General features: G+C 41.8%; 1 protein-coding gene across 1 annotated transcript in view; it reads left to right on the top strand.

Annotated features, from left to right (window-relative positions):
* Positions 1–16,876, top strand: part of LOC129105997 (histone deacetylase 7-like) — a 40,068-nt gene that overhangs the window by 18,707 nt on the left and 4,485 nt on the right. The window contains 20 exon segments of the mRNA XM_054617288.1: positions 99–172; positions 1,112–1,225; positions 1,481–1,578; positions 2,145–2,225; positions 2,655–2,808; positions 3,893–4,143; positions 4,738–4,944; positions 5,406–5,604; positions 5,740–5,873; positions 5,962–6,082; positions 6,170–6,219; positions 7,426–7,533; positions 7,759–7,814; positions 8,900–8,987; positions 9,652–9,771; positions 12,295–12,392; positions 15,380–15,498; positions 16,199–16,258; positions 16,261–16,331; positions 16,427–16,511. Coding sequence (XP_054473263.1) covers positions 99–172; positions 1,112–1,225; positions 1,481–1,578; positions 2,145–2,225; positions 2,655–2,808; positions 3,893–4,143; positions 4,738–4,944; positions 5,406–5,604; positions 5,740–5,873; positions 5,962–6,082; positions 6,170–6,219; positions 7,426–7,533; positions 7,759–7,814; positions 8,900–8,987; positions 9,652–9,771; positions 12,295–12,392; positions 15,380–15,498; positions 16,199–16,258; positions 16,261–16,331; positions 16,427–16,511 — 2,288 coding nt within the window.

Here is a 16,876-nt window from a genome sequence, read left to right as displayed (position 1 = left end):
CGACCTAATAAGATAAAGAACTTTATCTTATTAGAACAAATCTCTTTATACCAATTCATGAGTGAAGAAGTCTATCTTATATTATTTTGGTCACCTAGGCTCCCGGCTCCTGACATGTCCCCAACTTCTACAGCCTGTGACCAGCGTAAAGACCTTGCCCTGCGCAGGACAGGTGAGTTTGCTCTGTTTGTTTGTGTCTGGGATGAGGGTTCCCACCCTGAGGTTAAAGCGGTGAAGGTCAGTGGTGACTTTCCATTTTTAGGTCTGTTCTCTTGCAGTGCGCTCAGTGTGATTTGAACAAAGTCAGAGTCATCTGAATGCAATGCTCAGCGGGATATTTCGTTACTTGCAATACTTTTCAGTGTCTCAGCAAACTGTCATTACATTACATATTCTGGACTAAAGAAGTGTGTCCTTTACAATGACATGAAGGAAACTCATGAAGCACTAGGCCTGCAGGTCCAGAGAGAAGCCGAGCAGTCATAAAAACAACTGTGGGACACAAAGAACAAAGCAGTTGCATAACTTTAAAAAGGTATTTGTAAAAGGAACCACGTGAGAGTCCAGAGCAGGCCTCTCTCACCATGTGAATGAGAGTGGGCGTGGTTTCGTCTTCCTGTACATCTCTGCGAGTACACAAACGATATTTATTTGCGTTGCCCTAGAGCCCTTAGGTGCCAGCTCACACACACACACACCCTCCAGTGCTTTTTTTGGCACGGTGACAACACAAAGCCGCCTTTTATCTGCTCTGAGCCAGCCACTGATTGATTGTTTTGTTCGGGCTCATTGGAGCCTGACCAATGTAAACATGGGACTTTTTATGCTATTGACCAGGGTTGAGGTATTTGCTTAGTTCAGCTGTGTTGCAGATTGATTCAATTTGGTTTTGTTGGGAAATTGAGTGCATCCTCACAGTATTTGCATTACTGGGTGGGAGCAGTATTGCTGATGTAGAAGATATATGTCATCAGTCAGTTTATCATTAAGTTCTGTGTGTTTAAAAGCCACAGATATCTTTCCTTTTTTATGAGAATTTGGGGAAAAGTATGTCTGTGTCTGCGTGTGTGTTCTTCTTCATGCATGAATTTGTCTATATTTGTGTGTGCAGTCTCTGAGCCCACTCTGAAGTGGAAGTTAAAGAAGCTCATCAGCACAAGACCAAACCCGCTGCAGCGTAAGATCAGTGCCCCTCCAGCTGTCAAGCACCGGGCAGAAACTCTGGGTAGAGTATTTACATTTAGCCGGAACTCATGATCTTCTGTTTTAATTTGCACTGCTTTTTTAGCTATTTCAAGTTAATACTGCTTTGATATGCCATTTCTGTTACTTTGTTACATGTTATTTCAACACATGCTCTACTGACACAGTTTGACTAATTTCCAATTTGACAGGTCTTTTGGACCTGTATGAACACATGTTTACTAAAAGTGTTGGCTATTATGAGTTGATGGGTGTGTTTTTTAATTCTGTCACCCAGACTCCTCCCCCAGCAACAGCAGCACCCCAGCATCAGGGTGCAGCTCACCCAACGACAGCCTCCATTCAGATAATGGGCACCTCCCAGTGGCTCATGAGGTAAGCCCTTCTTTTTTATATATATATTAGGGATCAGTGTCCTGTTCAATACAGGAGACAAGAAGTGTTCAACCTTCATGCACCTTTGTTTTGTCTTCCCGTTGTGGATTCATTAAAAAAACATTTAATTAAAAAACCCTTTGCTTTCTTCTTTTGAACAGTACAAACATGATTGTACCCCTGCTCTTTAAAGGACAGCCACCTACAGTTTGATGTTAACTAGGTGTTAAAAGCAGTACAGTGATGGTGCCCAATGCTTTAAACAGGGAGATTTGAGAAGGCCAGGTGGCCCATTGTACAAATGCATGTTACGTAATCACTCCTCATCTCATTAAACATTGATATAGAGTGGGTCCATCAGTTTTTAACACACACTTCTTGTATAAGAAATATTTTAGTATAATCTGCAATATGTGTGGATGTTGATATATAGCAATAGGGAGAGAAGTCAAATTAACTTTGTTGTGTAAATATGTGTTTTTATGTTTTGTGTTGGTTAATGTGAACATTTGTACTCAATGATCTGTACAGAAAATCTCTTTACTAATTATTTCTGTCTCATGCAGGCACAGAGGTTGCTGGCTCATTTCACCTCATCGACCAACCCCACTGCAATGCCCAACATCACTGCTGGACTTCCTGCTCAGGTGAACATCAACTTCTAGGGGTCCCTTTAGAGTCTTTGAAAACAAATAGCGATCACATGGATACACATGTGTGTATTTTTATGAATGTGTGTGTATATAAGACTACATGTCTAAAACAGTTCCTGCACACTTGAACACTTTTAGAAACATGCTGTCTATTCAGGCTTTCACTTCCCTCTTGATCTCTGTGGTACTTTCATATCTTGTGCATCAGTCATGTGGTAGTTTACTCACTTGATGACAATGTTAACATGTTTGTAGATCTCTACATTGGGAACAGCCCGATTAAGCCCCCTGAAACCTCACGCACAAACCCTCCATTTTGCTCATTTGGGTTAAGCTGCAACAATGATGAGAACTTCCCTAATTCCTAGTGGTCTTTCTGGAGTTTCTTACCATCATGTCTCCTCTCATCACCTCTCTTCACAGGCTGACCTGCGAGTAGCCAGGCCGTTAGCAGTTTCTGCTATGCATCAGGTCTACCTGCCTCTGGAAGGAAACAGTCAAACCCTGACTCAGCGCCTTCAGCCTGTGCTCATACTGGAACCACATACCGGACTGGTGCACTCCCAGCTCGTCTCTTGTGAGTTGTGTAGCTGTGAATGTGTTGTACAACAGAAACAGAAATACCTCAACATGCATATATACAGAAGACATGCATGTAGACATGCACAACACATTACAATATGTGTGTGTCTAAATGCGATCTTTATTTGAAGATCTAAACTTTCTGCAGTCATTGGATAGTGGGAATTGTTAGACATGACACAGGCAGCTGGATGGTTCCCCTACCTTTTTTGACAGTGTGCATACCAAGGACTAATGTCCCTTTTGGGGTTATTAAGAAGGAAACCTACCATGAAAGATGACATTTTGGAGTCCAAGCAAGGCGTCTTACCCACCACTAGTTTATTTGTTCTTGAAGAAAACAGGAATGCACTGCATTTAGCTCTACACGCTAAATGTTCCTCATTGATACACTTAAAGATTTAGAAGGCAGCAAAAATTGAGCTGTGTTTCTATTCCAAACATTTAAGGCAATTTCTGTTCTTGTGTACATTAAGCAACTACGGCAGAGTAAGGACAGGTGACATCCAACCAACCATACTTACCTCAGACTGGTTTCCTGTCGTCAAACGTAGTATTAGGTACACAGGAACTGGTGGGGAGTGGTCAGTGGTGGAACTTTCACATAAAAGGTTAAGGGGCTATTTACAAGTGTAAGCCTTGATTTTGTGGCCTATAATCAGGAAGTTATGCAATTCATGTGTTTTTCACTTTTCCCCCTTTGTCGCACATGTTCTTGGTTTGGATAATTCTTCTTCAGTTCTATAAATACTGTAGGACATTGATGTCTTCTGTTTTGTGCTACATTTCTTTTGTGGGGAAATTGTAATATAAATAGCACAAGGACGCCCTCTAGTGGGCACTTGATGGTTATTCCGTTTCACAAATAATACAAAAATATGGTCTAAATCCAAACATCACTATTTCCATTTTAATTTCCTCCTAACCAGTTTAGTTTCTTTTTTTCTGCCCATTTTTGACAGGTTTATCTCCAGCCATTGTGCTTTTATTTTTTCTCCTCCCCATGTACCCTTACCCCCCTGCCCTCATCTCTATTTGCCATCTTTTAACCTGTACCTCCCTCTTCCCCTTCTCTGCAGTTCATGGTTTGAGCTCCATTCCTCTGCAGCAGCAGCAGCAGCCTCACCTGTCCTCGTCTACCAGAAGGGAAGGCTTAGTTACGTTTCCCTCCCACAGACCTTTGGAGCGAACACGTTCAGAGCCTCCGCCCTACAGCCACTCACCCCTTACTCTGCATGCCAGCCGTCACTCACACATCCAGCACCAGTTCACCCAGCAATACCACAAGAGCGGGCTGGAGAGGTTCAAGCAGAATGCATACCTGAGCAAGGTAAGAGGGACACAAGCATGTTGTATACAAATTAACAAACTAATATTGAAAGTGGTAGATCTTTATGAGGTTATTCTCTGGAGACTTTATTTGGACTTGTGCTTGGATTTCAGTTCATTTTTTCAGTTATATTTTTCAGTTATATAAAAATGTCTGTTAAAAATAGCTGCTTAAGAGAGCATAAGCAACCTTAAAGGTGCAAGGTTGCTAAATCATCACTTATGACCCACTAGAAGTTTAGACAAAGTCTGTACCTGCGGAAACACTGCCCTGTGCCTGTGTTTTCTCTTTCCTTTTCCTTTCTTTTTGTTCGGGGCGTTTCTGAGTGTCAACTTCTATAAAAACGTAGTGACCAGGTGCCAGATTGCAAGCATGCATCCAAAACATAGCAAAGAAAAGGCGGGCACAAAAAAATGCAAAAAAGCAAAGAAAAACTGCAATCAGCCAAAGCTTGTTCTGAAACAAGTGTAAATCTGGAGTTGGCTTTCAACAACTAATCCTACTCATTGTGCATTTTGGACTTGTTAACACTGTAAAACCTATACCTTATATTAGCTGACAAGCAAGTACATTGAGAAGCCTTGTCTGACACAGATCCCATCGGAGGACATGGACCTGGAGGAGATTGGATCAGAATCAGGTTCGGGGCCTGGGTCCGTGTGCGATTCAGAACCGGGCTCTATGTCTGAGGATGGCTACCACAGGAGACAGAGCACTGCCAGCACAGACTCAGTTTATGGCACAGAGTCCAATACCTCCTCACGGGACAGCCTGATCGAGCCTTCACATTCACTTAGTCAGGTACTGATCTAAACTCATATCTGTAGACACATGCAGAGTTTCCATGGGGATGATGTATTACTTTTCCTTAAAATAAAAAGTTTTTAACAAAATTTTTGTCCTCTATCTAATGACAAAGCGAAAAACTAAATAGTTTGTGCTTATGTACATAAATTCACGTCTTCATAGCTTGTTTTGGACATCAGAGGGCGCTGTAGCTTTATTTATACAAGATGAAAAGAGGGAGAGCTACAGTATTGTGGAAGCATGCTTGGCAATGATGTATTTTCTTTATCAGTTGCTTGTTCTAGGCAAGCAGTAATAAATTGACCAAAAAATTAGTAGTTGCAAAGTACTGGAGAGAGGCATTTGACTTACGAGTGTGTGGAAGTTTACTCCAGTTATTTTTTCCCATGTTTTGCTGCTAGTAATGCTCCTTCATTCCCTGTTCTTCTTTTCGTCCACTGTCCTGGGAACCACAGAGGCAGGTGAACCTTAGATCAGGTCTCCAGCTGGACCCCCTGGGTGTGCCTGCCCTAATTTGGCCTCATCAGCCTCTGGTTCGGACCAAGTCTTCCCCAGCCTCCACTTCCCTGCCTCCTCCTCCACATCCACCCACAACCACACCTTCCCTGTCACTGTCCAGCACTGCAACAGACGTCAAGCTACGCTTCACCACAGGTGAGGGTTGCTTTTGTTGATCTGGAACATGTGAAAAGAAGCTATGAATTAAAATTAATTTCAAATTGGATGATGAATTGCTGAGGAAGGAAAACACTAAGTTTTAAATGTATGTTTGCGTGTGTGTATATCTAGGACTGGTTTATGATGCTCAGATGCAGAAGCACCAGTGTACCTGTGGGGACAACAGCCGCCACCCTGAGCATGCTGGGAGGGTCCAGAGCATCTGGTCCAGACTGCATGAAAGAGGTCTCAGGAGCCAGTGTGAGGTATGACACACACACACACTCTACACATACTGGCAGATCCATATACCTAGAGTCAGTATTATATGTAGTTGTGTGTCTCTGTATGCAGCGTATCCGCAGCAGGAAGGCCACTCTAGAAGAGCTGCAGTCGGTCCATTCAGAGAAACATGTGCTTCTGTTCGGAACAAACCCACTCAACCGCCTCAAACTGGATAACCACAAGCTGGCTGGTAATATCGATAATAATAATAAATAAAATAAAACAATATAAAACTGAAGTTTTGATTATATTAAATGACAGAAATAATCTTCTTCAGGAATCTTATCTCAACGGATGTTTGTGATGTTACCCTGTGGAGGAGTTGGGGTTAGTGCCACACACACACACACACACACACGCACACACACATGCATACACATCGTAGACCCTTTTAAAACACAAGTCATGTGGGAATCTTTCCACTTATCTAATTGCATACAGCAAACATTACATGGTTGATTATGCCTCATTACACAATTAAAGTAATAACACTACAAATTGCTAATGCTATTGTTTTTGGCTAAGACAACTTTGAAACCCAATCAGAATTCAAAGGGTGTACAAAGGTGAGATGTGGAAGAGAAAGAGAGAGGAGGAAGGGAAGAAAGAGGGTACACATAGAGACTATAGCTTGGAGGGGTGCGTGCCAGTGAAAGAGGATTTTATTAAGAGGGAATGGATGTGGGGAAACAGGGAATGAAAAACAAGATACATTGTGAAGGTAGGAGAACAAAACAATGGACCACGAGAGAAGGAACAATAAAGAGGCTATAAAAGGACCAAAAGACGTTTTGTCTTCTGATTTAGAAAAAGACAGATGAAAATGCGCATGAGAAACTGTTGTGTAGCACAATAATAAGAGAGGAGGCAGATAAGAGAGTCGGAGAGGGGAGGAGAGGAGGTAGGGAGAGAAGAAGGGGGCTGGGTGTTAGTTGATAAGACGACTGATCTGCCTGGATTTCCGGACCTTGGCTGCTCTGGTGAAGAGGGGTGATTGGAACAAGATGGCAGAGTCTGTGATAAAAGAAATTCCTCTGATTTCATTGTTCCACCGCGGCACACCACGAATGTGAAGTTTCAAACATGGAGTAATGTTGAAACACAAGATGGGGGTTTATGGAAAGAATAGCTGCAACAAAGAGAAAGTGGATGTGAAAAAAAATAAGTCTTTCAGCAATTGTAAGCATCCTCAGAAGTTAAAGGTCCTCTGTCAATACACTGCAAAAATAAACTGCACTATTAGAATAATTATTCTCTCAAATAGAGGTAGTTTGATCATCATAGGCAGAACTGTCAATAGTCACCTTCTCATTCACCAACACCAGCTGGATTAGATTAAATGTGGTAAACCTGCTGAAAGTCAATTTCCAGTGGGACCGTCAGATTTCAGTAAATCTCAGTTGAGACTGAATCCAATTTTGATGAGTCTGAAACTAGTTGTAAACTAAAAAAAAAACACAATTAGAAGCCTATTTTGATTGTATCTTCAATTAACATCTTTCTTTATGTGTCTCATCATTTTCATACTGACAGGTAGACATTGATACAACCTGGAATGAACTTCACACATCAGTAGCTTCCCGTATTGCTGCAGGATGTGTCACAGACCTGGCCCTGAAGGTGGCACAAGGAGAGCTGAAGGTGTGTCATGGTGATAAAATACCTTATTAGCAAGTCCCATGTGTTTTTTGAGGAATTTCAGAGCTGCAGTGTAACAGGCTGCAGAATAAACAAACGTTATAAATCATACAGTGTAGCTTTAGTAAATCCTCTTCTGTAGATAGATGTTGTCTGCAATGAACAGAGCTAAATTAAATAACTTGTGATGGTTGGAGAAAGGTGTTAGTTTTTGCTTTCTTCTCACAGAATGGCTTTGCAGTAGTGAGGCCTCCTGGACACCATGCAAACCACTCCTCCCCTCTGTAAGTACAGCAGCACGCACGCACACACACACACCCACACACCCACACACATACACACACACAAACTTACATGCATGTGTGTGTGTGTGTGTGTGTGTGTGTGTGTGTGTGTGTGTGTGTGTGTGTGTGTGTGTGTGTGTGTGTGTGTGTGTGTGTCTGTCTGAGTTTGTGTGAGTGTGCTACCTGACTGATGCCTGAGGCATTCTACCGCCTCCGCTCAGTTTCTTTTAAACTTTCAAGACACAGAGCAAAGCCCCTCAAAAGAAACTATGCGTGTGTGTGTGTGTGTGTGTTTTTGTGTGTGTGTGCGCACAGTATGTGTATGTATTCGTGTGCATGGCTGTGTGTCATTCTTTGATAGGAGGCATTAGCCAAGTAACCACATTCAGCTGGGACTGTGTGTGTGCTCAGCAGTGCTTGTCACTGGTTATTTATGGGATGATAATGACTTTCTTGATGAGCAGATTTGGACAGCATATATGATATACCTTCCACTCAGACACAGTTTACGACCCATGCTGACACTGCCACTTCCAACATTCCTCCATTGTTTTTTCAAACATCAACACTTTTTTTTGCATATCTTTACTGTAGACAGCAAGTGTTGAAGGAACTGCTGCTCCAAGTTGTGAGTTAATTTCTCTGAAATCATCTCACACGTCTTGCCAGCAATTCACGCTGTTATCATTTGGAATGTTGAGTAAATTTTATGATAAGCTTGGTTTTCTGTTTGTCACAAAATGTGTGGGTTCTGCATTTCTCAGGGGTACACGATTTAAAACTCAGCATAATGTTCTGATATGAAAAGCCATTATTGTTTGTCAGCAGTGGAAGGTGAAGAACAAAACAACGTCCAATATTTGCAGTAGATGTTTGCCATGCAGGAGTTTCCCTCTATGACTTGCACATTAGAGTCAGTGTTGTGATTGTCACAACCTGCACTGAATAGCCACTACATGATGCCACATAACTGTAGACACGTTTTAGACGAGGTTCCTAAGGTCCGTATGGTGATTCTGTGATATTAATTTGCTGAAGATGTCCTGATTGAAACACATACTCTCTTCCTGTCTGCTCGTCCACAGGGGCTTCTGTTTCTTCAACTCTGTGGCCATCGCTGCCAAGCAGCTTCAACACAAACACAACGTCAGCAAGATCCTCATCGTGGACTGGGTGAGGATCCACCGCATGACCAGCATCTCTGGTCCCCACATGTATAGGAGACAAAAACACACATGCACTGGCGCACAAATGCATCGTGGACACACACAAGGTCCCAGAAGCAGAGCAGCCCTCTACAGTAGCACTTCTATTTATCATTTATTTAATTAAGGCAGTGTTATCTCTGGTCTCCATGTGAGATCTGTACTGTCATGCGCTGTATGCTTACAGTAGACACCCAATCACTCACAGTTTTATGCACATACATCCACAAGCACACGCACATGTGCAGATATGATCTGAAGCCAGGTGGTCGTCTCTGTTCACCATGTGTGTGTATATGAGCCTGTACCATGTCTTTACACACACCGTGCTCTCTGACATGTTATTGCGTCAAACATTAATTAATACCTGCTTCATCAAAAAGCTTTTTAGATGTGAAACACATATGCCATTAACAGGAAAAGCCTTGCAGAGTTTACAGTCCCTGCTCTGCATTTTGGTTTCATATGGTTAAGGTGTTCCTCATAATATGAGAATAGGCAAAGAAGTTCTCTTTTGTGATTGTTTGGATTGTTTTGCACAAATTTGTCAAATCCATCATTGTTTTATTTATGTGTGTATATCTTCTTCTGTCAACGGCAACTTCCTAACCTGTCATCCAATCATTGTCCAGGATGTTCACCATGGCAACGGCACCCAGGAAGCCTTCTTTAATGATCCGAGCGTGCTGTACATCTCTCTACATCGCTATGACAATGGCAACTTCTTTCCTGGTAGTGGACATCCTAGTGAGGTTGGTCGCCTTCCCACACAGTGATGTGTTTTTCTGCTTTGTTCCTGTTGTCATAGTGATGTCTTGGTGTTTGTGAGTGTTTACGTGTTCTTAGATTCTTTTTAACAAAAAAACTGCACATGAGTAACATTTATACTTACAACACAGTTTCTCTTTGTAGAGTAGATGATCTGAGTAGATTCTTGTACTTTGACTCCTAAGAACACATAATTCATGATAATACCACCCATGTGAAGATAGATATGTGGGCATAGAAATATTTGGTAATTATGTGATTCCAGTGGCACATTAGGGAGCTCAAGAGCCTTGTGTTTAACATATACTTGTCCAAACAAGAACAAGGATTATAAAAATAAATCCCTTAATAATATACATGATTTAAAGCCTCAATTATAAGTGAGTTTGCACTGCACAGCAGAAATGGGACAGGTTAACATGGATATTTAATCTTGAAGTGTACATGGGATTAAAAAGAATCTCTCCTCCTAAAGTTGAGCCTCAGTCGGTGCTGTCAGGGAAAGATCAATCGTATTTGATTATACTACTGGAATCTAAGCAATGTGATCTTCTAATATTAGCTGCCTACAATACAAATCTGGACACAAAGTGCTTGTCTTCGCATTTAACCTGAAAATGACTTTTAACATCATTTAGATTATCTCTAATAGTTTTAGTGCTTTTCCAGCTTAACATAAATAGCTCATAATAGCTTGTTTGATTTGTCCACTATCATTCTCAACATGAAATTTCGAATTTCGAGCCCATCGCACTTTGATTTGTGTATCTGCTGTAGGTTTCTTTCCCTAGTTCTAGTTCATTTAAGACACTTCAGGGCTTTGGATGTAAGAACTTCACAACAGGATGTGTACAGTTGAGTTGCATGCCTATGTTTGCATACAGGAAATTGAGATGCCTATGAATTCTGCCTGCGGTCTTACTAGAAACCAAGTGTGATGACTATCCTCAGTCAGATGAACTGACCCCAACCCACGGTGGCATTCACAACCCATTCAAATCCCCCCCCTTTTACTCTTCCATCCTCCCCCACAATAATGAGGATAAAATAGTCAATGTTTTCCCATAAAATCCCACGATGAGGGACGGTACATAAAACGCTCTGCTGGCTTGGATGTGGCTTTGCCTTAAGTGGCCCCTCAACCTCTGTTGGGCTGTGTGGTAAACCTCTGGAGTCTTGCTGTCCCCCGTGTAGGTATATAACACACCATGGGGTAAGTGTGTGATGTCATAGCCATAACAGAGAGTGCTGAGTACCACACAGAAAACCAGCGACGGCCTAATCCAGTCCAGCAACTCTTGAAACATGAAAGAGAGAAAGAGGACAGAGAGGAGTGCAAGAGACTTGGAGCAATAGCAGGAATTGTGTGTGTGTGTGTGTGTGTGTGTGTGTGTGTGTGTGTGTGTGTGTGTGTGTGTGTGTGTGTGTGTGTGTGTGTCTGTGTGCACATGCACATGCATGCGGGTACATTACCAGTTGGCAAAGGACAGGAGGCCTCATGTGTTTTTAGTTTGCCCTGTGAACATCCCGTCCACTGAGAGAAGAATGGAGACAGACGCTCTGCGATGCTCATCAGCATTCTTTCAAACATCCTCTCACACCCATACACGCACAAATTTATAAACGCGCACACACATACACAAAGGAAATTACCACGCCTTGTTGCCAAGAGTATGTCAATCAACCTCTTCATCCTGCCCTCAAACTGACACATTGACTGATAGCGAGGGGCTTTGAGAACAGCTAAATGGCTGCTAGCAGGACTACAAAGAAAAAGGCAGGAATCTTTAAACCTTCTTTCCAAGACGCGGGCCTCAGTTCACTCTTTGCCCCAAATATGTGAGGTCAACTCTGCCTGGCATTTTGGAAACACACGTCAATCTTAATACAACAACTATTATATCCACTAAAATAATTTACATTGCGCCATAAAATATAAATGAGTTGTGTAGAGTAGTTTACTATTTTTTATTTGACATGTCATATATGCAAACCTACTAAATGTATATATCCAGAAAACAGAGTATACAGTCATACCAGTTATATGCAAGTTATATATTTTCAATATATAAATAGAACATTTTACGAGATCATACAGCAATTTCCAAATGTGAACTATTTCCCAGTATAGCTATAACTTTATCCTTGGGAATCATAAACGGGTGTAGCTCTGTTGTGGCTCGGTTTGATTTATAAGGTCACTTGACAAATTGTATCAAAATCAAAATGGAGGGACAGGGGTGTCGAATTAATAGCCATCGGTCCCTCATTTGGCAATCATAATCACTCCCTGGTGTTGCCTTAAACAGAGTCAGTCACTTTTCCTCGATTGGTGCAATGCAAGGTTTTGGAACAGGCGTGCTTCTTTTATGAACATTTGACACAAATCTGTCAACATCTCGCAGTTTCTCAACTTTCACTGGGACTCATTAACTTTCTTGACATTCACAGAGACTCTTTCTGTCTCTTAGTCTCACTCTCTCTCCCCTTTCTCTCCCTCCATCCAGGTGGGTGCAGGTGCAGGCAAGGGCTTCAATGTTAACGTAGGATGGACAGGGGGTTTGAACCCTCCCATGGGGGATGCAGAGTACCTGGCTGCATTCAGGTAAACAATGAACTCAACCTGTCTCTATTAGCCACATCATATTTATTTCCATACTGTAGTACTCTACAATTTCAAATCTAAAATGAAAGGTCTGTACTTGTGTTTCTGCATGTTTAAGCCCATCTGCTACAAATTAGATATGCTTGCATACATTACTGACTGTTGGACATTTACAAAAGCATAACACAGGCCTTCACACAATTCAGTTTGTAACACTGCTGTCAATCAGGTGAGTTACATCATTGTCAAGGTTGTTATTCACCTCAGGTATGATGTCAATGAGGTACCGTAATGTTGGTAAGCTAGTTTAGCTAATAAAAACACCAGATACAAAGTGACGGAATGTCAAGAAAAGCATATTATATTCATGAGAAACAGGATGTTTGTTTTTTAACTCCAACTAGTGTGTGTGCCAGGAGGGCAAACAAAAAGCCACTATTTCCCTCGTCCTGATTAAAGCCCACTTTTGAGTGTATATTCATGAACTTATTCTGTAATGTTGGATCTTGTTCACTGTGATGTATTACCTGTAGTATCCTAAGCAGGTTTGATATTGGATTTCTTACATCCTCAGAAAAATGGTTGGCAGTATTCAACGTCTACACACTTTGCATGATGATATGGTTTTTGCGGTGATATAAGTCACAACAAAGCCATACACGCATGTGCTAGTGAAACTACCCTTTGCTGTCGCCACAATTTTCATTTCATTCAAGCTGTTTTTTATACTTTTGTTCTGTTCTACACTATTACAAACTCTGTCAGCAACTCTGGCTCGCCACCAGATGATTAAACATTATGTGAGCTCTATACGGTTCTGCATGCAGCAGACACAGTGGGTGGGCCCCTCGTCAAAGGAAAGATGCTAATGGGCTAAGCCATACTGGTAAAAATCCATATAGGCAATAGGCAAGCTCGGAAAACACTAAGTCCAGTGTTTACTGCTAATTAAGAAACAACTGGGCTCTTCCTGAGCAGGCGTCTGGTTTTGGTATTTTTCATCCAGTTTGGGAAACGGCAAGTGTTTTCATGTGTAAAACTTCCTCAGTTAACCACACTGTAGTACTGTACGGTATTGTGTGTTACCCAGAGAAACTTTGCCCTGTATCAAAGCTCTGTGGAGACGGAGTGTCCTGGTGGTCCAGTGGTTTGAGGCACATACCATATAGCTGTGATGTGCGAGCCGCATTTCCGTTGAAAGATCACATATCCTCCTCGGGAACAACCCCATATTTACTGCCAGTGTCAACTATCTAATTAAGGCTACAAATTCCACAATAATAGTAAAAAAATGTAATTTGGACATGGAAAACCAAAACAAGATAATCAAGAGAACATGAGGGATCATGTGAAAACAGTGGATTTTCAGTGGACTTTGTTTGCCACCATTCTGTGGATTAACTGGCAAAAATAAAAACATAACACGCTACGTAGACAAAATTTAATGCATCATGAATTCATGTTTATGCAATTAAGTATCTAGTCTCGTGCCCATTCTATAATTCAATTTGAATACATGATTTAAGCGACGGGATGTTCCAACCTCTGTGTGTTTTTCTTCAGGTTGGAACAGAAAACTAGCAGTTATTGATGATGTGTGTCTCTGTTTTTGGGCGTGTGCTGTGACAGGGGAAATATTGTGGTCGAGAGTGGTGGTGGGACTCTAGTACAATCAAGAGAAAGCTCAGCTGTGTTGAGATTAAGTGTCATGACATCGTGTGAGTGTATGTGTAGAGGATTACTAAAGTGGTCAGAATTTAAGGTGATTTTAATCACTGGTAGCACAGCAAACAAACCTAACGTCCAGTTTAAAGGAAGACCATACGTATGTTTATTATTTGGCCTTTGTATAGCATGTATGTGTGCATGCACATATTTCTTGTGCATTTTCTAGGTGGCTACGGACGAATGACAAACTATGAAAGAGAGGAAAGCAGAAGAGAAGAAGTGGGGGGTGCATTGTTAGGGAATCCAAAGGCGGCGTAATTAGGCCCAATGGATCCCAGATGGCAGGCTGTCAGTGACGTGAGAAGAGGGACGAGATCCTAATAGGAACCAGACGCACACAAACGCCTTTGAACTGCCGCTGAGAGAGGGAGCGAGAGAGAGAGAGAGAATCAAACGCGGCATGGGCCGTACGGTCTTGCTAAATAACTGGCAGCAGGAGATGAGAGGAAGTAAGGAGGAGAGCATAGAGGCGAGGAAAGTGGTCTCCCCTGAGTAGAGCGTACAGTATGTGGGCGTCTCAATTCTGAGACGTCAAGGGTCTCATTTTTATACGCTTGTGTCACTCGCAAAAACAGAAACTTTTTGCATTGTTTGCCACCTGCCTAAATTAGCTTTACTTCAGCCATTTTTTAAAATCTGGGTAAGGTTTGTAGAGCGCTCATGCTTCTTTTTTTTTTTTTTTTTTTTTTTTCAGCAGTGCTCTGCTTCACATTTAAACAGTTGCACACATTCACACCTGGGAGCTACCCCACCTTCCAGTGTTGGCCACTTACCAGGAGTTGATCGAGAACAGAGATCAAGAGCTTGGAACATGGCCTTTGATAATTTATCTTTCATCATTTTCAAATGGATGGAGTTTACAATGAAGTAAATGTTTGCAGTTAACAATCCCAGGGGGGAAAAAGTATTTTGTTGTAAAGTGTTCCAGTCGCAAATCAATCACCTTAGCTATGCTGTGATTTCAGTTTTTACGTTGTTGTTTTTTTAACTTTACAGGCAACTTATTATTCAGTTTATTACAAAAACTAATCATATTCAGTCTACTATGATCTTAAATCAATCCCTCAAGGACTTCCTCTCTCAGAATAATATATTGTACACTGTTCCAAGTTCTTTTTTTTTCACAAACTATAAACACCTGTTGAAAATACGATTACTTAAATGTACTATCTAATTCAGCTAGGCCACAGGGCTTGAGCGAGTGTAACATAAGATACAGCATTTGGTAACTGTATGTTGTTTTCTCTCTTCCTCCTCAGAGCCGTGGTGATGCCCATTGCTCACGAGTTTTCCCCTGACGTGGTGCTGGTGTCCGCTGGCTTTGATGCTGTCGAAGGACATTTGTCGTCACTGGGAGGCTACAAGGTCACAGCCAAGTGTAAGCATCAATCAGCCCCACAGTCACACACAGCACACATTCTTATTAACATACTCTTACACACAGACATGGCATGGGTATGAATTAGTGTTAACATCACGCAGAGTTACTTATAACATAGACTGTATGTAAGAAGTGTATGTAGTCACTCTGACGTCACCTACTGGTTGGTGGACTGCCGTTTGGAAGTTCGACATATGCATTTGCACTGAAAACATACTGTGAAAGGGTTAAAGTTGTAAGACGAAAACACGGAAAAACTCCCAGACTGGACAATGCCGCAACCTTTCAACTACAACGTAACCCGTGTGAAGCACTGCGAAATGCAGGAGTTTTGAAAAAAATAAAAAAAATCCTGAGTTCAACTTGGGAGATAAAGTAAGGTTTGTTTGTGCACTGTTTTGAGAAAATCTTTTTATTTTTAAATAAAATGTAGATTCTTAAATGATGAGCACTGATCTGAATAGAAGTAAATGTCATCTACTAGGCAGGACGCACCGCTCTGAACTAATTTGGGGGACACCAAGTTCGTTCGCAGCGCTTTTCTGAGTTCAAGGCTGGCGTGGGAAATTACAAAAACTTTCACCAACACTGAAGGAATCCTTCAATCTCGTTTATCAATATCTGGGGACAACTCCCTGACCAGTCATTATCTGATTCAACCCGTGTAAGTGTTTGTTTGTGTGATCTTCTCTACCAGGTTTTGGCTTCCTGACCCGTCAGCTGATGTCACTGGCCGGGGGTCGGGTGGTCCTGGCTCTGGAGGGGGACATGACCTCAAAGCCATCTGTGATGCCTCTGAAGCCTGCGTCAGTGCCTTGCTGGGCATGGAGGTGAGACGTGTGTGTGTGTGTACAATACATGTGTGTGTTTATTTAGAGATTTACAGTATGTTCCATCCTCTAACCACTAATGTGTTGTGTTCCAGGTGGAGCCTCTGTCCCAGTCCGTGTTGGACCAGAAGCCTTGTGAAAACGCTGTACACTCATTGCAGAAAGTCCTCCAGGTCCAAGGTGAGAACCGACACTTGAACTTAATGCATTAACAAAGAAACCAGTCACATGTTAACACGGAAATTTGACTATAGGCCGTAGAGCCAATGACAATTGTATTAAAAACATTTTAACAAATGTGTCCATAGTCCTGCATGTTTCCAGTTTCCGCTCACCTGCTGCTCAGCATTGAACCGACCCACTACTTGCAAATTGTCGCTAAATCAATTCCAGACCTGAACCGACCTGACACGTTAATACTGCGTAAGACCCAAACCTGACCAGTAGGCTAATCAAATTTGCTCTGAGCTGGCTGCTGGGCAGTAATTACAAGTGCATAACAAGTAACTACATAAATGTTTAAAAAATCAAAATTGATAAAAAGA

The sequence above is a fragment of the Anoplopoma fimbria genome, chromosome 17 (genome assembly GCF_027596085.1).
Source record: "Anoplopoma fimbria isolate UVic2021 breed Golden Eagle Sablefish chromosome 17, Afim_UVic_2022, whole genome shotgun sequence".
NCBI classification, from domain to species: Eukaryota; Metazoa; Chordata; class Actinopteri; order Perciformes; family Anoplopomatidae; genus Anoplopoma; species Anoplopoma fimbria.
This window is presented reverse-complemented; position numbering and strand designations above follow the sequence as displayed.